This window comes from Sturnira hondurensis, unplaced genomic scaffold (genome assembly GCF_014824575.4).
Source record: "Sturnira hondurensis isolate 20B ecotype Veracruz unplaced genomic scaffold, ASM1482457v3 Scaffold0006849, whole genome shotgun sequence".
Classification (NCBI taxonomy): Eukaryota; Metazoa; Chordata; class Mammalia; order Chiroptera; family Phyllostomidae; genus Sturnira; species Sturnira hondurensis.
Window position 1 is genome coordinate 2831756 of NW_028079480.1, and position 25763 is coordinate 2857518.

The 25763-nt window shown below is 45.6% G+C and overlaps 1 protein-coding gene across 1 annotated transcript; it reads left to right on the top strand.

Moving 5' to 3' along the window:
• Positions 1–629: 629 nt before the first annotated feature.
• LOC118990319 (sodium-dependent serotonin transporter-like) lies at positions 630–25763 on the top strand. Its single transcript, XM_037050913.1, has 13 exons — positions 630–1063; positions 4649–4783; positions 5227–5446; positions 6179–6317; positions 6869–7003; positions 7359–7462; positions 10551–10678; positions 10934–11046; positions 11743–11874; positions 12890–12989; positions 14422–14522; positions 18455–18622; positions 25450–25763. Exons 1-13 carry the CDS (start codon positions 730–732, stop codon positions 25522–25524), a joined length of 1884 nt encoding a protein of 627 aa, XP_036906808.1. The 5' UTR covers positions 630–729; the 3' UTR covers positions 25525–25763.

The following is a 25763-nucleotide window of genomic DNA, read 5'->3' on the forward strand; positions in this document are numbered from 1 at the left end:
CCCAACCCAGCCAGAAGCAACTAGAAGCTGCCCATAAGCTTCCAAAGGCTGGACGACAGGGAGAGTGAAAAAGTCCAGGATCTGGGGGTGCCTCACAGAGGGCAGCCTTTTCAGTTGTATCTTTTGCTGTCTTTGTCTTTAAGTCACACCTATACTTTACATGAATATACTTCAAGTATTCAGCTTAAATGAGAGGACTGTCCTTATCTACTTGAGGGACAAAACTGCCTCTTTATTTCTTATTCTTTTCCCAGCACAGCATCCAGGACCAAGCAAGTCTCTGAGGGGCTTTGTCGAAGCAAGCCCTCTTCTTACATTCTTCTGAGTTACTGGTAAACTCAATGTTTTGTTCGTATATAGAGCCTGGGCAAGACCTTGGTGATTTGCTGTGTTTTTTTTCCTTTCAAATTACTTGATGGTGGTTTGATGTTTTGTATGGGTTGAAAAATGTAATTGATTTTATTGACTCTCATATAGCAAATAGGATGTCTATTTATGTTTAACAGATGCATTCATAATCCCACTAACCAGTGTAGTTTAAGACGTGTGATGAGTTAATACCAAAGCCACATAAAATGCCTGATTCTATTCTCCTTTCTCTGTGTGCCCTCCCAGCAGTGCTCTCCATCCCACTGACGCACAGCTCTGAGCACCCCCAGGGGTCGTGCTCCAAGACTCCGGTTCAGGTCCTCGGCCGATGGGCAGTCGTCTCACCCACTAGCCAGCAGAATGCCCTTAGACTCCCCAAAGGAGCTGTCAGCGTATGAGGATGGAGAAGATGGTCAGGCAAATGCATTTCCACAGGACAGTGTCCCCACCCCTGGGAATGAGGTAGAGTCCTGCCAGCTCTCCAGTGGACACTCAGTGGTTCTGAGCCCCAGTGCAGAAGATGACGTGCAGCACTCCATCCTGACTGCCACCACTGCCCTACTGGCTGAGGTTCACCAAGAGGAGCGAGAGACCTGGGACAAGAAGGCGGATTTCCTCCTGTCTGTCATCGGCTACGCCGTGGACCTGGGCAATATCTGGCGCTTTCCCTACATATGTTACCAGAACGGAGGGGGTCAGTATCACGAGCTACGGGCAGAGGCTCTGACCTGGGAGCGGGTGTCTATGGAGCCTCTTGGGAATCATATCTTTTCTGTCTTGTTCCACTAATGTGAGTCTGGGAATGTGATTGCTCAAGACTTAAAAGCTTATCTAAAAGATAAATCTCCAGTAAGCCAACACTTTAAGTCGGCCTGTCTGAGGCTCTGCGGGTTATGAAGTTGGAAGAAATCTCCCAAACCTGACCTCAGCAGGTTTTCTGCATCATTCAGCACGTTACTGCTCCCTCTGTTGAGCTCCCTTCTCATCCTGCAAGACCCAAGCTCCACTCTCCAATCAGCAAGATGTGGGGATGTCCAGCAGCACTGGGCTGAGCTCCCTCGCTCCTGCTGGCAGCTTCTCAGAGCAGTCTGGAGAGGGTAGAGGCATGTAAGGAACAATTGGGAGGCAGCTCTGGGGTCCACACCCTCCGGGGCCTTTGCACCTGTGGGAGGTCAGAGAAGGGCATCAGCTCAGGTCCAGAGTCTTAAGTTAAAGTCCAGGCAGGATCCAGAGCTGAACCCAGCCACAGCATAACATTAACGCTGACCCCAAGCCATGCGTGGATGTATCTCGTATCTCTGACAAGAGGGATAGATTTTTAAAGCCACAGGCTATTACTTGTTCCTCCTTTGACCCCCCAATGCCTCCAGCACAGTGAACCTGTAGATTATGAAAAACAGTAGCTGACTGTAGGCGTGGATATGGCAACTCCAGAGAGAGGAGTGAGTGGGTAGGAGGCTTCTGTGCTGACATTGGACTTGCTATGGGAATAGGAAAAGGATAGAGACGGGAGTCAAATCAGTCGATATTTATTCTGACAGGAGCTCTGGCAACAGGTTGGGGAGAGGAGCTAAAATGAGATTTGGGGGGTAATTCATTTGTGTCCATGGCCTGACCCAGAGTGGCCTGCCTTTGCTCCTTTTAAGGGCCATGGCCCCCGCAGTGGCAAAGGCAGTTCCTGTTGGGGGAGGGAGACCCCAGCACTCCCTGCCTGGGAGGAGCAGAGGTTGGAATCACCTTATCTCCCACCTGGGAGAACTCACCTTTAGCCTGATAGTTACTTAAGGGGCTGGGTCACCGGAGCTGTTTCCCCTACACTCATTCCCTACAATAAAACCAGGCAACCAAACCTTTTGGACAAATGCCACCTTGATAACACAGCACAGTTCTTATTCTCAATCCAGATTCCCCTGGAGTGATTGTGAACTAGGCGGGACCTTTCTGAATTGCACTGACTTCAGGTTTCTACTTTTGAGGCACTTAATGAAAGGAAACACTGTCAGGGAAAATCACAGCAGCCCTTCCTTTGGGCTAAAACTTGGGGCTGCAGGTGAACACTCCTCAAGGTGGCATTTCTGCATTCTGCCTCAGCCATGAGAGCCAGGAGACACGAGCATCGCCAGGGATGCCGCCGCTCCACCCTTTCTCAGTCTGTGACAACCCACCCTGGTCAGCCATAGCTGCACAAGTGGCTCAGAAAGGAGCATCCTGGCTCAGTGGAATCACAGAAAATAGGTAACCAGAATCAAGCGTCTGGAGGCAGGGGATATACAGGTGAACAGAGACACTAATTCAGTGACTTTTAGATTATTGCAGCTGCTGTGCAGGTCATTGTCACAGGAGATCTGTGCCGAGGGTCCCAAGTGCTGGTCTGTGTACCATTGCATTCGAATCCCCTGAGGAGCTTAACATTTTTTTTTTGCCTTTGACATTTTTTACTCAAAATTAGCTGTCTACGGTGATTTGACATTTATGGAATGAACACATTTAAGTGTATGCCTTGGGCTTCTTCTGTGGTGGGTTTCTTTTCTGGGCTTCTTTTCAGCAGCTGGTGTCTTGGTAACTGCAGCCTTTTTATGCACCAAAGGCATCTTCTTGCTTCTTAAGGCCAACAGCCTTCTTTCCTTTCTTCCCTACCACAGGCTTCTTGCCTGGAACCCCCTTCTCATCTAATTTGGCTTCTAGTGCTGCTGCTTCATTATCCATCCTGGAGCTGTGGTTCTTGGCCTGGCAAAGAATGGTGTTTTGGCACGTGGTCATTGCATGTGGGTGTAACTTCAGCAAGATTCTCAGGCTTTACAGTGGCTTCTCCTTCAGGACTCTGTGATGAGTCTTCTTGTGTGGAGCTGCAGGGCTCTTTGGATCTCTGGCTTTTCAGTGTGCTCAGGTCTGTATCGGGCATCTTGTGCATGGGAAGTTGTAGATACTTTTTAGGGAAACAGCTGTACGCCAAGTGCCATACAGATCATCCAACTTACAGACAGCACTTTGAGCACAAATGCAGAAACAGCCCACATGCCCGTCGGGAGCAAATTTCAAAATGTTCTGTTTGCTTCCATTGTGCAGAGTAATTCCAGGGATGTTTCTGAAGGCTTTGATGATACCACTGTCCTCGTTATAGATGATGCCAGGTCCCCTGTGCTAGATACCATGGCAGGTTCTTATTTTGCTCTTGCCACCTCTCATTTGTTGAGAGGCATAGACCTTCTTGATACTATTCCAGGCCTTAGGTTTCTTAAGAAGCAAAACAGCTTCCTTTTTGTTTTTGTAGCCTTCAACTATACCTTTACACCAAAAGAATTTCAAGAACCTCCTCAGTGCAGTGACCTTTAGACAGGCCCAACACTGGTGAGGCGGAGGCAGCCAGGGCAGAGCTGGTGGCACATCACTTCTGCGATGCAAAGGGCACCGGTTTTTGGTTGGTGCAGACGTGCGACCCTCACAACCCATATTTCCAGAAGCATCCTGGCCAGAGCCATGAGCCCCACCACCCCAAACTCTGGGAATTTCAGCCCCAGCTCTGCCAGCACCCCAAGACTCAGCTCTGATTTGATGACCGGCCAGTTCACAGACAGCATAGGTCTGTCTCTTGTTTTTTATTCAAGTTGGTGTGAACACAGTTCACAATATTGGGCCGAATGGGTGTCTTGAACACAGCAGGCAAAGTGATGTTTTTGCCAGATGACTCCCCTTTTCGGAGCACGCTGGATGAGCACACACCATGGTGGGGAGAGGAGAAGGCCACGCTCCTCTCAACCTAGTGGCTTCCAAAGGAAAGAAAAAATGTTTTTGTTGTACCCAGACCTGGAACTTCTGTTTCAGGAAGTCTGGGTGGGTGTATGTTTCTAAGCCCACCAGTGACTGGGATGGATGGCTGGGATTTGGGACCCTCAGCTCCCCTCAGCACCCCCCCACCCCAGCCTTGTCCTTTTATAGGGGAGGGAACACTCAGACAGGATACGTGGCCCTGATCCCTCCCAGCCATTAGAAGCGGAACTGGCCCCAGTGCCTGTTCTGCTGACTCCCAAACTCCGCCTTCTTTCGGGCTCCTTGCTGCCTCCTGCCAAACCTCTTTCACTTGGACCTGGGTCTACAACTACTTCTGGCAAAGCACCAAGGCCAGGGGAGCACAGTGGGAGGTCACTCAGCATAAGGCGGCTTAGTGACACTTGCACACCAGATGGCTCTGTGATTCTCTGGTGGATCTTGGGAGCAGATCAGTGGGGCCTTCCTGGGACAGAGGTGGGCAGAGAGTAAAATTGTCTTTTGTCTTTCTCAGGGGCGTTCCTTATCCCCTACACCATCATGACCATTTTTGGGGGGATCCCGCTCTTCTACATGGAGCTTGCCCTGGGCCAGTACCACCGGAATGGATGCATCTCCATATGGAGGAAAATCTGCCCGATTTTCAAAGGTAGCCCAAAGGCTCGAATGGGTGGGTTTTCCAAGAAAGTGGTGATTTCCATCAGTGGGTGGCAGCTGGGGACCTTCTAGAATCAGTTAGGCCTTCGGGAACCCTGGACAATAACTGGAACCCAGTAATTAAGTTTATGACTACTCAAATGATGGAAGACTATAAAAGGGAAATAGAATAAGTGACAAAGGTAAACTGAATAGAAAAGCTTTAAAGCATTAACAGCACACAAGCATTTTCTGACACATGTAACCTTGCAAATACATATAAGTCATTTACCACATTGTCAATTTTCTGCCTCCTCGAGTCTTTGGGGAAGGGAATGAGTGGCAGCCCCCATCTCTACCCCGCCCCCCCCCGCTGCAGTGCCCTCCCAGGCCCTGTTTCAGCCTTTCACCGTTGGGCTGCCTTTTACACTCGGCCTCCCTCACCCTCTGTCCCAGGGATCGGGTACACCATCTGCATCATCTCCCTTTACACGGCCTTCTACTACAACACTGTCATGGCCTGGGCGATGTACTACTTCTTCGCCTCCCTCACCGACCGGCTGCCCTGGACCAGCTGCGAGAACCCCTGGAACACTGGCAATTGCACCAACTACTTCTCAGGGGGCAACATCACCTGGACACCCGACTCCACGTCCCCTGCCGAGGAGTTTTACATGTAAGTGCCTGTAGGTGAGGAGACAGTCTGTTGAAGGCTGGCCACACCCCTGGGGTTTGGCTTCTTTGGAGGGAGTGCTCCATAACCTAGCCATCTGTGCCACCTGGTCCTTCCCGATGTGCCATGCCAGGTAGCAACAACGTGCCGGGATGATCCCCACCTTCACATTCCAAAATGACCCCCCCCAACTTTGACACCACCCTTCTTCCTGTGCTGTGCTCTCAGCGGTGTCACAGAAGCAAAGCCTCTGAGCACTTCAGTAGTTTGAAACTATTCGCCTAGTTCCTGGTTTCATGTGTTCACTTCATAAGTGGGATCTACTCTTTGGAAGAAGATGCCTGGGGTAGGGAATGTTCTTTGATGCTGGAATTTCAGGCAATGGCAGACAGACCAAAGAGAGTGTTTGTTTGTACCCACACGCACGAATCTTCCTGTCCTCCAAAGCCAGTCACGTTGGTCAAGTCTCCTGCTTAGTCAGGTCCGAGCCAGGACAGGAGAGCCCTGGGGGTCTGCCTTTGAGCTGAGTGTGTTTCTCGGGTTGGTCTGCTGAATGTGCTGGTCTCTGCTTCAGGACAGGCAGAGCCTCAGCTCTGGCTGAGGTTTGGCGACCACGTGGTGCTTGCAGTGCGGTGACCATTTCTCCCCTTGGCACCCTCCCGAAGGTATCACCGGCAGTGCACTCAGGTTGCTCTTCGGACCGTCTCATAGGCCTTTCCTTCTCTTCCACCCCAGGCGCCACGTGCTGCAGATCCACCAGTCTAAGGGCCTCCAGGACCTGGGGGGCATCAGCTGGCAGCTTGTCCTCTGCATCATGGTGATCTTTGTTATCATCTACTTTACCGTCTGGAAAGGCGTCAAAACATCTGGCAAGGTAAGGAGAACTCTGCTGGCCGGGGCCTGCCAAGGGGCCCCAGAGCATCTCAAACTCAGAACTCAGTGGCCCAGACAGCCCAGGTGTGTGTGTGGGGGGCACTGCTTCCTTCTACACCAGACACCTGCCATGATTCTCAGTCTCTTCCACAAATCTGTTAGAGAGTTCTAGGAATGGACGAATCCCAAGAATCATCACATGATTTTTTAAAATTCCTTTAACCTACTGGTAATGTCACAATCAATAATAGTGGCAATGATTTATTGAAAACCTATCATGAACCATGGTGAGTGCATTATATACACTGGCTACTTGATTGCTGCCTGCTAGATACGTTGCCCACGTCACCAGTGGGGAGTGGGTTTAGAGGCAGTTAGTACCAGCACGCAGTGGGTCAGAGTCCCTGCCTGATTCTAAAGGCCATGGTCCCTCTGCCACAGCTCCATGCCTTCTAAAATTACAGGGGGAAAAAGGTAGAGCTCCTTTCTTGGAGGTTTTCAAGAATAAAAGACCAACATCCATGTGGTGACAATGTGTTTCCTTGCTCACAGGTGGTGTGGGTGACAGCCACCTGCCCTTACATCATCCTTTTGATCCTGCTGGTGAGGGGGGCCACCCTTCCTGGAGCCTGGAGGGGTGTTCTTTTCTACTTGAAACCCAACTGGCAGAAACTACTGGAGACAAAGGTTAGATAACAAGGAGAACGGTGTGCACCTAGCTGTCATTTTACTACATGAAGCTAGTCCTCTGAAAAGGACAGTAGCAACCACTAAAATCTGGGTTCAGTGGCAAGTCTTCAATGCGTTAAATCAGAAATACAAGCATGGAAAGGACAGTTGAGGCCACTGCATTGGTTTATGCCTGCATGATAGGAAGTCACATTTGTCTGCACTTAGGGTGTGGCCATCCCCAGAATGAGCCTTGAGAACTGCTTCTTTGCCTGCCCAGAGATGCATGGAGGCAGGCGTGAGGGCTTTGGCCCTGCTAATGCCCAGCATCGGCCCCAGTCTCAGCCCTCACCCTACCTCTGCTGTGTTTCAGGTGTGGGTGGATGCTGCCTCTCAGATCTTTTTCTCCCTTGGTGCTGGCTTTGGGGTCCTAATGGCTTTTGCTAGCTACAACAAATTCAACAACAACTGTTATCAGTGAGTATCAATGCCCCTGTCCCCCCAGGAAAAGCTTAAAAGTGGGATGAGTGTAAGTCAACTGGTCTGGAGGAAGGTGATTGAACCGATGGCCTCAAACCTGACCAGGCTCAGGCCATACTGACACTCCGACCCCCCGGGGGCTGCAGATCCCAGACCAATTCACCCATGGCCAGAGCTCCACCCGGGATGTTCAGGGGTTGGTAGAAGCCCCAGGCCACTTTCATTCTGTGAGAGTCTCTGTATGTTAAAATAATTCACTAAGAAATTCTAAAGCAGGTTTACAGAAATTGCAACAGACATTAAATGTTTAGATTTGCATTATCGTATTTAACAACACAATTATAATGTGATGATTTATGTATGTATATATACACAAAAGGTATGATTGAACTATTTTGACTAACCCAACATGCCATAATGTTTGTGGCAAAATCTCATTTCATAAATGTTGATGAAACAGACGGTATTGCACCAATTATGACTTAAATATCATTTACCTTTAGAGTTGATTTTGCTTTAATGTTCTGTCACAGATGGCAACGTGTAGCAATAAAATTACGCTATTCCTTAGATAACTACAGAATTTATTTTTTTAAAAAAGGAATTCACATGCACCCTAAGCAATGTGGCCTTGTGTTGGAACACCATCCACAAGTTCTATGATGAGGCCTTCTGTTAAACGTGCCAGGATATCAGGACTTCTGGCCAAGACGGAGGTGTAGGTAGACACATTGTGCCTCCTCGTACAACCAAAAAAAGGACAACAACAAATTTTAAAACAAAAAAACAACCAGAACTGACAGAAAATCGAACTGTATGAAAGTCTAACAACCAAGGAGTTAAAGAAGAAACATTTATGCAGACCGGCAGGAGGGGCGGAGTCGGGCAGTGGGGAGGAGTCGGGCAGCTTGGCCGAGAGAACTTGCGGCAAACGCAGCAGCTAGAGGACCGGGGCAGGCAAGGTGTGGCTGGTACACCAGGCAGTCACATTTCTGTGCAGATAAACTGGAAGGAACAAATGGGGAGCGAGTCAGACCACACAACCCAGGGTTCCAGCTCAGGGAAATAAAGCCTCAAACCTCCAACTAAAAACACCTGTAGGGGTTGAGGCAACAGTGGAAGAAACTCCCAGCCTCACAGGGGAGTTCACTGGAGAGATCCACAGAGTCCTAGAATGTACACAAACCAACCCACCCAGGAATCAGCAGCAGAAGGGCCCAGTTTGCTAGTGGAAAGCAGGAGAAGTGACTGAAATCTGGCAGAGAGCGGAGCAAGTGCCATTGTTCCCTCTCGGACCCCTCCACCACATCCAGCACCACAGCGCAGTGACTTGGGTTGCCCCACCCTGGTGAACACCTAAGGCCCCACCCCTCATTACATAACAGGTGCCAAGACAAAAAAATGGCGCAAATGAAAGAACAGATCAAAGCTCCAGAAGAAATACAACTAAGCAACAAAGAAATAGCCAACCTATCACATGCACAGTTCAAAACACTGGTGTCAGGATATTCACAGAATTGGCTGAATATGGCCACAACTTAGAGGAAAAAATGAAGGCTATGAAAAGTGAAATAAAGGAAAATATACAGGGAACCAAGAGTGATGGGAAGGAAACTGGGACTCAGATCAATGATTTTGACCAGAAGGAAGAAAGAAATATTCAACCAGAACAGAATGAAGAACAATAATTTTAAAAAATGAGTAGAGGCTTAGGAACCTCCAGGACATCTTTAAATGTTCGAACATCTGAGTCATAGGGGTTCCAGAAGGAGAAGAGGAAGAGCAACAAGTGGAAAACTTATTTGAAAAAATAATGAAAGAGAACTTCCCCAATCTGGAAAAGGAAATAGACTTCCAGGAAGTCCCAGAAGCTCAGAGAGTCCCAAAGAAGTTGGACCCAAGGAAGAACACACCAAGGTACATCATAATTATATTACTCAAGATTAAAGATAAGGAGAGAATCTTAAAAGCAGCAAGAGAAAAGGAGACAAATACCTAAAAAGAAGTTCCCATAAGACTATCAGCTGATTTGTCAAAAGAAACCTTACAAGCAGGAAGGGGCTGGGAAGAATTATCTGAAGTCATGAATGGCAAGGACCTACATCCAAGATTATTCTATCCAGAAAAGCTATCATTTATAATAGAAGGGCACATAAAGTGCTTCCCAGATAAAGTAAAGTTAAAAGAGTTCATCATCACCAAGCACTTATTATATGAAATGTTAAATGGACTTATCGAAGAAAAAGATAAAAAGTATGAACAGTAAAATGACAACAAACTCACAGCTATTAACAACTGAACCTAAAAAAAACAAAAACAAACTAAGCAAACAAATAGAACAGGAAAAGAACCACAGAAATGGAGATCACATGGAGGGTTAGCAATGGGGGAGTGGGAAAAGGAGTGAGGGGGAAAAGGTACAGAGAATAAGTAGCATAAATGGTAGGTAGAAAGTAGATAGGGGGTGGTTGAGAATAGTATAGGAAATGTAGAAGCCAAAGAACTTATATGTATGACCCATGGACATGAAACAAAAGGGGGAAATATGGGTGGTAAGGGATGTGCAGGGCAGAAGGGAATAAAGGGGGGGAAATAGGACAACTATAATAGCATAATCAATAAAATATATTTTAAAAATAATAATTAAAAAAGGATTTTTAAATAAAGTGACAGGATATCAGTGTGGCAGTTTTGTAAGCTCATTTGCATATAATGACAAAAGTCTAAATCTGAGAACTTCACAAATGTGAGGCCAAGGTCCCCTTCTGGCTTCCATTCAAACCCAGGTGCTGCTTCAGAGCAAGGCTTGTTTGAAACTGAGAGGTCAGTTCTGTGCTGGTTAGCAACAGAGCTGTATTTTAAAATCACCGTTGACCTGCTGTCCTCCCGAGCCAAGCGTGGTGATAATGGCAGCTTGTGCTTCGAGGTTGATCCAACCAGTATGAGAAGCTGGGCGCTGGGAGAAGGGTAGGAGACACCAGGACCGGCTGAAGTCCTTGTGAGCTCAGCCTGTACCCCCACCCACCCCCCACCCTTATACCCCTGACTTGGAAATGTCTCAGCCCCCTTGGCTTTTCTGCTCCAGAGACGCTCTGGTGACCAGTGTGGTGAACTGCATGACGAGCTTCCTTTCAGGATTTGTCATTTTCACAATGCTTGGCTATATGGCGGAGATGAGGAAGGAAGATGTGTCCGAGGTGGCCAAAAATACAGGTAGGACCTTGGTTCTGTTTAGGTCCCTTGCTCCCACTGAATTGCTTGGCCATTCTTTGGGTTTCTTCAGTATCTAACTCGTGAATTATTTCTAAATGTTTCTTTAAAAATTGTCAAAGATTTTAGGGAAATGTAATGCCTTGGAGATCTCAAACCTTTCCAGGTGTTCAGGCTATGGTGCAATGGGTGAGCTCCCTTGGCACCTAGTAATGGGGCATTGAATGCACTATGGGCTTCTTTCTCACCCCGTCTCAGGCCCCAGCCTTCTCTTCATTGCATACGCAGAAGCCATAGCCAACATGCCAGCATCCGTGTTCTTTGCCATCATCTTCTTCTTGTTGTTGATCACGCTGGGCTTGGATAGCACGGTGAGTGAATGGGGAGGGAAATCTGGCTCTGGGAGGAGGAAAAGTAGGAGAAAAAGGAAAGCGAGGAGGAAAGGGAGGAGAGAGAGGAAGTTGTACCCATCCCCTGTCATCTTGGCCACCCTACACGGTGTTGGCTGTTCCCTCCTGATGCGTCCGCAGCCCTTGTTTACTCCTCATCAACTACTCTTACCACTCTCTAGTACCTTAGTCTTTAGTGGGATGACTCTTTGCATATCTAGACACAGCACAGACCAGTGACTCAGCATATGTGAACTGCTATTATTGTGCACTGTCCCTTAACCACATGGGAGCAGCTAAAGGCCAGGATAAGGCCAATCTTGATTCTCAGTTCCCTGCCACCCAGCATGGAGCTCAGTGCCTTGCACTTAGTGTTTGTAGAATGAGTCTCAGCTTTGTGTTGGCTTTTCTGGTGTAGCTGGTCTCCCCATGAGATCTCACACGAAAAAGTCCTGTCCATGTGCCACACTTTCTTTCCCTTGTGTCCTTAGTGATGGGTTCTCAATGACAGTGTAAACAGAAAAAGATGTTTCCAGGGCTGCTGAGTAGTGGGAATGGGTCATGACTGTCTTGACTGGTCACTCAGCAGTCTTAACTCCTCCCTCATATTTGCTGTCCTAGAAAGTAACAGATCTGTCCCAAAGCTCTCCCCTGTGACCATTTGTGTATCCCTCTCAGTTTGCAGGCTTGGAGGGGGTGATCACAGCTGTGCTGGATGAGTTTCCACACACCTGGTCCAAACACCGAGAGTGGTTTGTGCTCTCTGTGGTTGTTATCTGCTTCCTCGGGTCCCTGGTCACCCTGACTTTCGTGAGTACCATGGCCCTCAGCTTTGAGTCAGCCTCCCTGAGAATGCTACAAGAAGCTGTTCCTTTCCTTCCATCCCACATGGTGCCCTTGCTTTGGGGTCAAAGGGAAGGCTTATAAAAAAGTCTGTCAAGGACAAAAAGAAAAGTTTCTGGTGGCATCTGTTTGTGGATTCTGTGTATGACATCTGGAAGCTCTTCACACTTTACAGTAGATCCAACTAGATTTCAGGCTTGGCAGAATATCTGTAGAAAAACTAAGACTTGCTTTTCTGGTTTATTTCCAGTACTTAGGGCGGCTCTCAGGGCAACAATGCCCTCATGACTTGACATGCAGAATATCTGGAGGCTGGCATCTCATGTCTATCACGTCATCTTGTCTCCTCCAGAAATCTTGCAATGGTGAAGACCCTCTCCGATGATTTTTGTTTTTGATAGCCAAAGCAGATACTGCAAAACTGTAAAACAGGCATCTGATAGTACCAACAGGCATCCCAGGCTTGTGTCCTGACTCAAGGCAGGTTTTGCAGATATGTAGCTTCAAGCCATGACCCAGTGTCTGCAGAGCTTTGGTAGGGTGGTGGGACTGTGAACAGGACCCAAGGGATTTGTGAGTTAGGACAGAAGGCAAAACTGTGACCAATGTGCTCGGTGGGTCTGGTATTTTGGACCCTCCCAAATCCAGTCTTTGGGGACCATGATTCTTCGAGGTAGAGTACACAGTAGGTATTTGGTAAATTGGTGAAAGTTGAAAATAGATGAAGGCTCTTTTGGGTTTGTCTCTTAGAACTTAATGGGGAGATAAAATGAGAAAAGAGTGCACAGTAGGGAGGGGACAGGCACCTGATGGGGTAAAATCTAGCCCACCCGGAGAAGGCCAGTCCAAGACACACTCATATTAAGTCTAAGTTGGGATTTTTCCAAAATTATTCTTAATTAAGAAGCTTCTTTGGCCTGTATGGTAAAGAGGAGGCAATGCCTCTGGGGGCCCTTAACCAGGTTCATATTCTCCCTTGCAGGGAGGGGCCTACGTGGTGAAGCTGCTGGAGGAATATGCCACAGGGCCCGCTGTGCTCAGTGTGGCACTGTTAGAAGCAATCGCTGTATACTGGTTCTACGGTAAGACACTTCCTCCCTAGCCCTGATCCTTTCCACATCAGCCTGTAGCCACCAGAATACAGAAGGGCTGATTTCATGTAAGGGCAGGGAAGTGTACGTGATGTCCCCTCCTTGTGGTTCTAAGAAAAGCAGCTCAGCTCAGGGTCTTTTTCAGAAATGGGTCATCACCTCCTCCACACTCTCTATTGTTCATACTCTTGGGAAGACGTGCTTTCCTTCTGAGTTTGAATGTCTCCCCATTGGAGACAAGCTAAAGTGATTCCCTGTAGCTCATCCATAGTGGATGCTTAAGATCCTGACTGGCTCTAAGAACTGGACCAAACACAAAGAACTAGTGCATAGAGAATGCACCTGCAGACTGGGCCACATTCTGCTGTTGTACAGAGTGGCCCTCAGTTTAAGTTTTGTAAGCAAGAGTGCCCTCCAGAGCCCTGAGACAGAGCTATCTGTCTAGGGAAGAGGCAAGAATGCTCCTGTGTGGATTATCTGCCCCAGAGAAACCCCGTCTGACCCTGGGGTGAAATCTGATAAGGATAGAACCACAAGGAGTGCAGAGAATGAGCTGACATGGGTCCATTGGCAGGTGTCCCAGGAGCCCCTGGGTGGGGGCAGGGAAGGGCACAGGCAATTGAAGTAAGGACAAGCGGGCTCAGAGATGTCTCTCTTCATAAAACCAAGAAGTACTTACTTCATTCTGAAAATGTATTCCTTTCCCTCATTTCTATGATGATAAAACAACATTAGCATGTTTGTCATTATGCATAATGTGAAGAAGGGGTCCCATATTTTGAGTTGCACATGAGTCCAGTTTTTTAATAAGAAGTCCTCCCCACCTCCTCAGCAATTCATTTGACAAAGTTCAAGTGTGTGAGTCACCACAGACCTGCCCGAGGTATTGCTGGTTGCTCTCAGGGAAGCAACCGCAGAGCAACCTTCCTTCCCCTTCTCAACTTCCCACCAGAGTTCTCACTTCTCACTTCCATGCCAGTTACTTTTATAGAAGAACCGTGACTGTGATCTGGGGCATGAATGGTCCATACTGTGGTTAAAATTATTTCTTGGAAGTTTCCAGTACGTGGTTATACAGTCCAAGTCAGTCTTTGTCAAGCAGGTTCATCATTCCTAGACAAAACTAAACTTTCTTTTCTACAGTAACAACAAAATAAAATACATACTGAAATCTTAGAAAGCCAGTGCAGACACCAAGACGGGGCTTTAGGTTCCTCCCCAATGTCCACTTACCCTCTCCTCTATGGAGAAAGGACATTGCTTGCTACGAAATGAAGGTCTGCCCCACTTTCAAACTGGTTTGGTGCCCTGGGTCTCTGCCCTGAGGAATTTCAGAGCTGCTTCTGTCCCTGAGAATCAAGGGATCAGATAGTCCATGTCCTCTCACAGTCCATCCGTCTCTTTCTCTTCTGGATGATTTTAGGTGTCACTCAGTTCTGCAGCGACGTGAAGAAAATGCTGGGCTTTAGCCCTGGATGGTTCTGGAAGACCTGCTGGGTAGCCATCAGCCCTTTGTTTCTCATGGTGAGTGATGCTTCTGGTCCTGGAGAAAGAGCCACTCAAACACTTACAAAAAATAAAGTTTGTTGAAGTGAAACATATATAGAAAAGGGTACAAATCACAAAGGTACATCTCAATGAAATTTTATAAACTGAGCCCACTTTTGCATACCAAAGCCATACCAAGAAACAAATACACAACTGACACCTCAGAAGCCCCTCTGTGTCCCAGCCCAGTCACTGTGACCCCTGCACTTAGCCAATCCTCTGGCATCGTACACCACAGCCATCTAGGCTTCAGTCACCTTGTTGCTTTACTACCCTGCTCAGTGACAATGGTAAATAGCATTCACCAAACATTGAGTACCAGGCCAGACTTGGTACAAAACTTACACCCACTGCTTTTTAAACCCTCATGACAATTCTATGAAGTAGCATAGTTATAATACCCTGTTTTACATGTAAGGAACTGAGGTTTAGAGACATTAAGGAAAGGGTCCAAGGTCACATGACAAGTAACAACTGCTCAAGACCAGGAAAGGATTTACTGTGCCTCTCATGAGGCCCTGGGAAGGGTCTTAGTTTTGTGTCCATTTTCTTAAAGAGGCTGCACACAAATGTCCTCAAGCATGACCTGAATCAAAAGTAGAACCCATTTGTTGCCCAAGGACCTGGGTGAGAAAGTTCAGTTCTGAGGGTGGCCCATCCGCCAAGATGTGTTCATCATTCACTTCATCGTTGCTGCATGGGTCCCTGCGTGTCCTCCTGGTGTCCATCTGTAGGAGATGTTCACCCAAAGATGGAAGAGTGCCCTGCCAACACCCCAAGTGCGCTCAGAGGCAGCCTGGGGTCAAGTGACACCATACATGGCAGCAGGGACTACTGTCCTGTTTTTTCATTTATCTGTAATTCTGTTGGTGTGGGGGAGGGGAGGGTGTGCTTTTGATCTTTTGGAGCAGAGTAGTTGTTAGACTTCCTTCACTCAGCTGCAGTTAGGAGTTTCTGGGTCACCCATTTTTCTTAGCACGTTTCTGCCTTTGGCATGCGGCTGTGCCTCCCCTCTCTTTGAAAACAGCCCTTCCTGTGGTCTGCTTTGACTTTCTCAGAGCAGCCCTTTATTTTTGTGCTTTTTGTCCCACACATCAATCTATAAGATAGATCATAGGCTCAGCTTGCCTTTGCAATGCTGCATGTGCCTCTTCCCAGAATTCCCCCTCGACCTGCTTCCCTTCTCCTGGACCCTTTCCAAAACCAAAGGTTTCCAAAACCAAAGTCAACCCAAGCAGCAGGAATTCTCAGGGACCGGTGGCTCTGGTTTGTGCTCCAGCATTCCCCTAGATCTTGGCCCCATAGCTCCTTATTTCCTTATCAATCAACTCCCTGTTCCTTCTAGATAAATTAAAAACATATTTTTTAATTTTCAGTGAGAAGGTTGGTCTGAATCACCTAGGCTGCCATTACTAGGAGTAGAAGTCCTGACATGAATGGGTTATTAGTTTATATTATTACCAGAGCTTCTCCATGATCGGCTTAAATCCTTTCATTTGTTTTTCAGAGGAAAGAGAAACACTGGGTTAGTTCCTTGAAGGAAGAAGTCATGTTTGTTTCTTTACTCTACTATTCCCCAGTCAGGGAGAAAATAATACCCAGGGCTGAAATTCGGGAGAGGCAACAGAGGCACCCAACACGGGTGTAAAATTTAAGGGGACACCAGAAATCTCAGTAATCAAGATAAATGCTATTAAACATTTTTTTAATCTTCACCCAAGGACACTTTTTTATTGCTTTTAGAGGTGTGGGGGGAGAGAGCGAGAAAGAAAGAGAGAGGGAGACATCAATGTGAAGAGAAACATGGGTTGCTGGCCTTCTGTACACACCTACACCGGGGATCAAACCAGCAACTTAGCTCTGTGCCCTGCCCAGGAATCGAACCCACAACCTTTCAGCATATGGAACAACACTCCAACCAACTGAGTCATACTGGCCAGGGCAATAATCAAGATCCATGCTATTTTAATGCAATTTTTTAAATTGAAATTAATGTAAAAAATCTCTGATAAATAAAATATGAACATTTGAAATAGACACAGAATCTGACCTTGTACTGGGATGACTCACCTGACCCTAATCTGGCCATGTCAGATGTTGTTATTTTAACACATTGCCCTCAAATACTGTTTATCTTGATTACTGAAAAGATGGTACCTCCTTAAACATCAGGCCCAAGGCGAGTGCCTGACATGTCTCACTCTGATCCTGGCTCCAGGCTCTCACTATTTTCGTTTCTGTGAACTTCTGCTTGTCTAGTAGACTGGGCGAACTCTCGGCTGGTTTTGGTGCCCCGCAGAACCCACACAAAGATCTGGGTTCAAGCACATGACTCATAATTCCTGTGATGTTCGCTTTATTCACTTCCTCTGAAGGCAGGGGCTTGCTCCAGGGCATGAGGAAGAGGAGGCAAAACTGTCTCCCACTTCTGGGATTGCTTAATAGATGCCCTGCTCTGGGCTTTTTAAGGCTGCTTTAGGTAAACAATGAGTATAGCTCACTAAAAATATTCTTTTTCACTGAAACCAACTTACCAAAAAAAAAAAAAAAGATGTTTTATACAGCCAGGAGAAGCTGGGATGTGCAAACAGGCGTCTGAAGCAACAGGTACTGGCCCCAACAAGAGCCTGGGGCCTCCCTGAGCTACACTGGGTTTCACACCCAATGTGATGAGTTACAGCCGGGATGGCTCCTAACCAGACTCCCCCTTCCCTGTTCTGAAACTCTTAGTAGCTGGGCCTGGGAGTGAGGAGAGCAAGTCCAGAGAAAGGTTTGCCCTTGGCCTGGCTCCTGTTTTGAAAACTTCCTCCTGCAGTTAGGGTAACACTGTCTGGAAGATGAATGAGCATTTAACAATTTCCCATTTTATTACCTCCAGACACAGGGGAAAAAGATATAAACAGATGTTTAACCACACAAATAAGTTACATGACTGTCTTCTTAATGACTATGAAATGATAAAATTAAATCAAGAGCAATAACAATTCCGGCACAGTGGTTAGTAGGCAAAAACCAATATTTACGCTCTCTCTGGAAACAAAACTGAAATAAGAAAACTCTTAAGTTGAGTGTTGGAGCACACCATGGAATTTTTCTTCCTCAAAATTTTCACTGAATTTTTAAGTAAAAGTATAGTAAACCTTTTGTTATTCCTTCTGTTATTCTTTTTATTACGAGGGCCAGTGGTAGGCCATCATTCATTGTGGGGATGTCTCCTGGCACAGTCAGCTTGTAGAAACCTCAGGCTAAGGGTGCTTAATGCAGAAGGCAGAGAACTCGGAAAGGGGATAGAAGGAACTCACCAAGTCTGAAGTCCCAAGACCTGAAGTCCTCCTCAGGTCTTCGGAGCCTTATTATCTCTTGTGCACACAGATACCTTCCATCTGACCAAACAGAATTACAGCTGAGGAATGCAGGAGGAAACGAAAGCAGTGCAGACAGAAATAGGAAGCCCTAGGCTGGCAGGGGCCATGCACAGGTCCCCTGGCTTATTCCTCTATTGTCTGGTAAGAGGAGGCCCAAACCACTTCTGATGGATGCCAATTTCTTCCCCTTTGCCCTGAAGGGGGTGCTGTAACTCCCTTACGTAACACTCTGAAGTCTTGGTACCCCGCTATACAGGCGGGTAGGGAGAAAAATCAAGATAAGCACCTGGCTGTTTTATCTTTGCAGAAAGTTGGGCTCCAAAATCAGTGAATGTTGTGTGCCAGAGTTGAATCAAAGATATATCCTATTTGAGGAATTTCCTGAAAGTACCTTACATTTATTTACATTTGGTATTCATGGTATTTGGTATTACATTTGGTATTGGGAAAATACTTTACATTTGGTATTCATGGCATCAGAACTCCCTCTAGCAGCACAAATATTCTTAAGGTTTTTCATGTTTCTTGCAATTCCTGTTTTAGTTCATCATCTGCAGTTTTTTGGTGAGCCCACCACAGCTGCAACTATTCGAGTATACTTATCCATACTGGAGTGTCATCCTGGGCTACTGCATAGGGGCCTCCTCCTTCATCTGCATCCCCACATACATCATCTACCGACTGGTCATCACTCCGGGGACACTGAAGGAGGTATGTGTGTGTGTGTGTGTGTACATGTGTGTATGTGTTCAGACTGGTCGTTGTTTTGGGACGAAAGTGTTCTCATGTTATGCTACATTCACAGGAGATAAGTCTCCATGTGAAATTCACCCTATATATTTCTATAACATGTACTATGGAGACCTCTAAGAGCTGCCCCTGTCACCTTATGGTGTCTCCTCAAATACAACAGTGAAGGAGCGAGCTGATAATCTGGGAGCAAAGTAGCATGCAGCCTGGGTGTGTGTTGTTAGTGTCCTAAATTTACCAGATAACTGCTGTGCCTCCTGCCTATCGTTGGCAGGAACATTGAATCATAGGTGCCTGGGGCAATACACAAACTTTGATTTAGGTGGAAATCATGGTGGAAAATATCTGTGGTCTTTTTTAACAAGGGCTACTTCAAAAATCACTAAATAATTAGGATGTTGCAATAATATAATCATTTCAGCTCAAGCCATTAGAGTGAAAAAGTTACCATTATAGTAAGACTCATTTCAGTAATTAATAATGGGCTATAAAAATTTTAATAACAAAACTTATAATTTTTATAAGATAGTATATTTTTCAAAGCATCTTCATGTACATTATCCCATTTGTTATCAAAATACCTTGTAAGGTGGATGGGAAGGCTGGTCTGTGGGCTCTTAGATACAAAACTTAAACATGAGACCAACACAACCGTCTTCTTTTTTTATTTTAAAGTGTGATTTTATTTTCATTAATCTTTTTTTTTTAAGATTTTTTAAATTTATCTTTTAGAGGGGAAGGGAAAGAGAGAAGGAGAGAAGTATCGATATATGGTTGCCTCTCATGAGTCCCCTGCTGGGAACTGGCCTGAAACTCAGGCATGTGCCCTAACTGGGAATCAAACCACAATTGTGTGGTTCGCAGGCCCACGCTCAATCCACTGAGCTATACCAGCCAGGGCTATTTTCATTAATCTTTTAAAATAATATATCTTATTGATTATGCCATTACAGTTGTCCCATTTCCCCCCTTTCATTCCCCTCCACCCTGCACACCCCGTCCTACCCATATTCCCCCACTTTAGTTCATGTCCATGTGTCATAAGTTCTTTAGCTTCTACATTTCCCATACTGTTCTTGCCCTCCCCCTATCTGTTTTCTCCCCACCATTTATGCTACTTATTCTCTGTACCTTCTTCCCCCCTCTCCTCCTCCACCCCCCTGCCCCCCGTTGCTAACCCTCCATGTGATCTTCATTTCTGTGGCTCCACTCCTGATCTAGCTGTCTGCTTAGTTTCCTTTTGTTTTAGGTGTGGTTGTTAATGACTGTGAGTTTGCTGTCCTTTCACTGTTCCTATTTTTTATCTTCCTTTTCTTAGATAAGTTCCTTTAACATTTCATATAATAAGGGCTTGGTGATGATGAACTCTTTGAACTTGACCTAATCTGAGAGGCACTTTATCTGCCCTTCCATTCTAAATGAAAGCTTTTCTGGGTAGAGCAATGTTGGATATAGGTCCTTGCCTTTCATGACTTGGAATATTTCTTTCTAGCCCCTTCTTGCCTGTAAGGACTCTTTTGAGAAATCAGCTGATGGTCTGATGGGAACTCCTTTGTAGGCGACTATCCCCTTATCTCTTGCTGCTTCTAGAATTCTGTTCTTCATTTTAATCTTGGCTAATGTAATTATGATGTTCCTTGGTGTGGTCCTTCTTGGGTCCATCTTCTTTGGGACTCTCTGAGCTTCCTGGATTTCCTGGAATTCTATTGCTCTTGCTGGATTGGGGAAGTTCTCCTTTGTTATTTGTTCAAAGAAGTTTTCTACTTGCTGCTCTTCCTTTCCCCTTCTGGTACCCCTATAATTTGGATGTTGGAACATTTAAAGATGTTCTGGAGGCTCCTAAGCCTCTCTTAATTTTTTTGAATTCTTGCTTCTTCATTCTTTTCTGTTTGGTTGTTTCTTTCTTCCTTCTGGTCCACTCCATTGGTCTGAGTCCCAGTTTTCTTTCTATCGCTGTTGGTTCCCTGTGCATTTTTCTTCATTTCACTTAGTATAGGCCTTATTTTTTCATATAATTTGTGACCAAAATCAACCAGTGAGCATCCTGATCACCAGTATTTTGAACTGTGCATCTGATAGATTGGCTATCTCTTGGTTGCTTAAAAGTATTGGCTCTGAGGCTTCGATTTGTTTTTCTCTTTGAGCCATAATTTTTTGGTCAGGTCATGCCTGTTATGTATGAGGGCCAGAGCCTTATATATAGGCTGTTACCAACCAGGGCAGGGCAACCCAGTTGCTGAGTTGTGATACTATATGTGGGGGCAAGGTCAGAGAGGGAATAATGGCACTTGCTCTGCTCTCTCTTGGATTTCAGTCCCCCTCTGCCACTTCCCACAAGCAAATTGGGCCCTTCTGGTGCTGGTTCCTGGATGGGTGGGCTTGTGTACATTCTAGAACCATGTGGGTTTCTCCAACGAATTCTCCTGTGAGGCTGGGAGTCTCTTCCGGCACCTTTTCAATCAACTCCCAGCCACTGAGTCCTCCCCTCTTACTGGTCTGGATGAATGGTTGTCAGACTTCCATACAGTTCAATTTTCTGTCTGTTCTGGTTGTGTTTTTGTTTCTAAATCTTTGTTGTTCTTAATTTTGGTTGTGCAAGGAGGCACAGTATTTTCACCTATGCCTCCATCTTTGCCAGAAATCCCATCTTCTTAAAACATTAAAAAAAAACAAACATGAAGCAAGAGAAGATGAGATGCCCTCGTTGGTGTGGCTCAGTTGGTTGGAGCATCATCCAGTAAAAGGTTGTGGGTTTGATCCCTGATCAGGGTGCTATAAGAGGCAATAGATCAATGTTTGTCTATTTCATTGATGTTTCTCTTCCTCTCTCCCCCCCTTTCTGTCTCTCTAAAATTAATAAGCATGTCCTCAGGTAAGCATAAAAGTAAGTAAAAATAAAATTAAAGAAGAAAACATGAGGCAATTAAACATCTGCTCTTTCTGAAACTCAAGTTCATTCCTTTTTCCAAGCAGGAAACCTGAATTCTAGGTGAACAGAACTCTGCAAGAAGTTACTAATTTCCTACACCCAAATCTGTGCTATAACAATCTCATTTCTTGCAAAGGAACTTGGACTCTGGTGTTGCTTAAAATACATGCTCAGACCTAGAGTCATTGAACTTGCTTATTTGGGTTGTCCTTTAAGGCAATAATGATGGTCTACTGGCTCTCTCAACTCAATCCAGAGGCCAAGGTCAGGGGTGGAACTCAGGTTCATAAATGTCAGTATTCTTCGGTCATAAACTACATCTCAAGTCTTGGTCATCATTCTTGCAAATACCCCTTGCCAGCCACAAAGAAATGCCACCCAAAGGCATATAATGAATAGAGCTCTGATCCATTAGTAGTGGAGGTGAGGCTGTTTTTATGGCCATCTTTACCATACGTCACAAGGTAGGGAAGAGTGGGTTACCAGGGAGCATCATAATACAGCCAGTCAAGGAGGACTAGGAGGGAGAAGACCCACTCATCTCTGGCAAGTTATTTACCTCCTCTGAGCCTTTAAAATGTTTTTTAAAAAAATACATTTTATTGCTTATGCCATTACAGTTTTCCTATTTCCCCCCTTCATTCCCCTCCATCCTGCACCCCCCTCCCCCACCATCCCCCCTTTAGTTTATGTCCACGTGTCTCAAGTTCTTTAGATTCTATATTTCCCCTACTATTCTTGCCCTCCCCCTATCTATTTTCTACCTACACTCTATGCTATTTATTCTCTGTACCTTCTCCCCCCTTCTCCTCCTCCCACTCCCCTATTGCTAACCCTCCATGTGATCTCCATTTCTATGGTTCCACTCCTGATCTAGCTGTCCTCTTAGTTTGCTTTTGTTTTAGGTGTGGTTGTTAGTAACTGTGAGTTTGCTGTCCTTTAAAGTGTTTTCATCGGGCTGGATTAACATTTCCCAAATGTTAGTCTACAGCGTCCAGCAGAAGTAACGCCTGCTTGAGAGTGGTTGGTAGAGTAATGATATGGGTGTAATAATTTATCGTGTTAACTTAAACATTTCACCTGAAAAGGTATGTTTGAGTGTAATATTGTTATGTTACAGAAATACATGCTTATGATTTTGTATTAAAAGATTTTATAATAAAAGGGGGGTGGTATTTATGCCAGATCCTATATTTTAAGAAGTAGTTCCATGGAATATCAATAGGCTTTACTGCTGGGGGAAGAGATTTGGACTAAGGCAAACTAAACTTGTTTCTTTATTGCGGGACTTTGCAAAAGCCTTAATATGCCCATGTGCATGTTTGATCTCTGAAAGGAATAAAGCATGTCATGGGGTTTTGTTTGTTTGTTTGTTTGTTTGTTTGCCAAGAACACCAAGGGACTATAGTTCTTCACAAGTACCATACTTGATGATCTGTACATTCTGTCTGTGAGGGAGGAAGGCCTCACATGAAATTTTGGTATGGGTAAAAAAAGAAAAGAAGACTAAGAGAAAAAAAAATTTCTTGGTTCTCTTGGGCCCTGGCCGCACACAAGGTTGGACTCTGTGCAGTGAGCCAACACTTGGTCACACACAATATGGAGGATATCACAGGCACCTGCAGCCTAGAAGGCTCAAGTTTGGAGCCACCAGCTTGATTAGGTCATTCGGGAAGTCCTTGGTAATCTACAGAAAGAAACTGGTGCCTAATTCTTAAGCATCCAACAGTGATCCATTTCTTAGATTATCACCTTGCAGAAGGCCGGAGCTGGTGAATTTTGAGAGCAATAGTAGTTTAGCAACTGAAATGCTGCCCAAATATGAAAAACAAAGGTAAGCCTGGTATTTGGGGGGGTCAGCAGCCAGAAGGGCAGCAGAATGGAATGGGGGTGGGAGCCAGGGCACAAAAGTCAAATACTCTGTTTCAGCTGTCCCCAACCTTTTTGGCACCAGAGACTGGTTTTATGGAAGACAATTTTTCTATGGATGGAGGGGATATTACTTTATAGTCTGCCACCAGATACAGCTTAATTGTCACTTGCCACTCACTGATAGGGTTATGATATGAGTCTGTAAACAATTCATTTATGGTCCCTTATGGTCTCTGTATAGTCAAACCTCTCTGCTAATGATAACCTGTGTTTGCACCGCCCTCCAGCACTGGCATTGCCACCTCAGCCCCACCTCAGACCATCAGGCATTATATTCCCATAAGGAGTGCACAGCCTAGATCCCTTGCATGAGCAGTTCACAGTAGGGTTTGTCCTCCTATGAGAGTCTAATGCCACGCTGACCTAACAGGAGGCAGAGCTCAGGCAGTAATGCAGGTGATGGGGAGTGGCTGTAAATACAGATGAAGCTTTGCTCACTCACCTGCCGCTCACCTCCTGCTGTGTGGCCCAGTTCCTAACAGGCTACAGGCCCAGTACCAGTCCATGGCCCCAGGGGTTGGGGACCTCTGTTCCACTTTCCGATGTGGTTCATTGTGGACCTTGCACCACCACACACCTTAGTGCTCTCCTCTCTTTGGCAATACTTATGACTGGTTAGCTAGAGTGATCTGTGTCCAGCTCCCAATTAGCAAGGCATAATTCTGTATAATCAGGTTACATACTCTCTTTAATCAGCTTACACGATCCTGTTAAATCAGGTTACAAATTCCTCTCTGGGGAAGGACACTCTGTGAACTTTTGCTTCACAGGCTTCACACGTCCAGGGAGCTGAGGGCCCTACAGCAACTCCTTTTGAAATGGGTTTCAGTGTGAGATTTCAGCATCAGACTAGTTAGGCCATTAGGAATAACACAGGTGCAATTTTGTGCACTTCATTAACTATGAAAATGGAAGTTTTTGAGTTCTGTAGGCCTGGCTCCTTAAAGAAGAACAAATTCCCAGAACCCAAAAATAAAAAAAGATTTAAGGGGACTATGTAGTTTTTCAATCCAAAATAAAAAGAACAAGTGGTGGAGCTTCACCTAAAACCAGTTAATCGAAAGATACTTTCAGATCTGGTTTTGCCTGCTTACCACACAGACAGACTTTACCATCAAAGATCTCCCAAAGCAACCTAGTGAAGATTTTCTCAGCCCCCGCCATGCTGCTGTTCTCCTTCTCTGCGTCTCTGAGCAGCTTCATATCTCCCTGATGCCTTTCTGAGGCAGGCTGTATATTTCATCCACAAGCCCGAGCATGTTTCAGATCTGTCTTAGAGCTTCTGTGTACCTTGGCTGTTTCTAATGTAATATTTCTCAGCCTTTTTGTCCCTGTGATGAGTGCTGCATCCTCTTGAGATTACTTCAGGAGTGATGATTTCACTGGTCACATCTCTTAAACTATGTGATGATTTGCACCCTTCTATGAACTAACCAGTATTCCTTTATAGGAGGATTCATTAAGTCAATAACATCCCGGCTGTATGGGCTGACGGCACTGTGTTCTGCAGTTTGTAGTATGTATGCTGGGCTGAGGGCAGGGGAGGGTGCCAGATTCCAGCACTCACTCTGCACCCTCAAGCCTTGTGTGGTCGCATGGAACTTCTTCCTTTCAGAGAAAAGATACATTTTCCGAGGTCTCCAAAGGCATGCAATAGGCCAGCAGAAGTTCCATTTCCTCCCATTAATGGTGTAATGATTTTCATAATGAGTTTACAGATACTTGTAGTTCCTAAATATTCTATTTTAATTCATACTGGAGAATTGGAAATTGGAAATTCCTTTCTTAAGGAAAATCAATGAGACTTTCATCTTACCATTAAATGCCATTAAAAAGCTATTCAAACTTTGTTTTCATATTAATGTTGGAATATTTTCTCAATACCGTTAAACTATAAGAATGCATTTAATGTATTTTTTCCCAACAGCGTATTATTAAAAGTATCACTCCAGAACCACCAACAAAAGTTCCCGATGGGGACATCCTCTTGAAAACCATATAAAATGCTTCAGTGAGAGCAAAACGGCTTCCTAACAACCTCTTCCTCCAGTTCCGACAAGTCACGCCTCTTCTTCTCCCTCTGAGTCAATGATTTTCAGCCAAGATGCAGCAAGAATTTAAAAAACATGCAATACCCTAACTATCAGGGGCACTGACCTCTTTTCCCTAAGACTGTAAAAAAAAAAATGACAACAGCCAATACAGTAGCTGTCCAGTGTGATTGAATCAAAATCACACTGG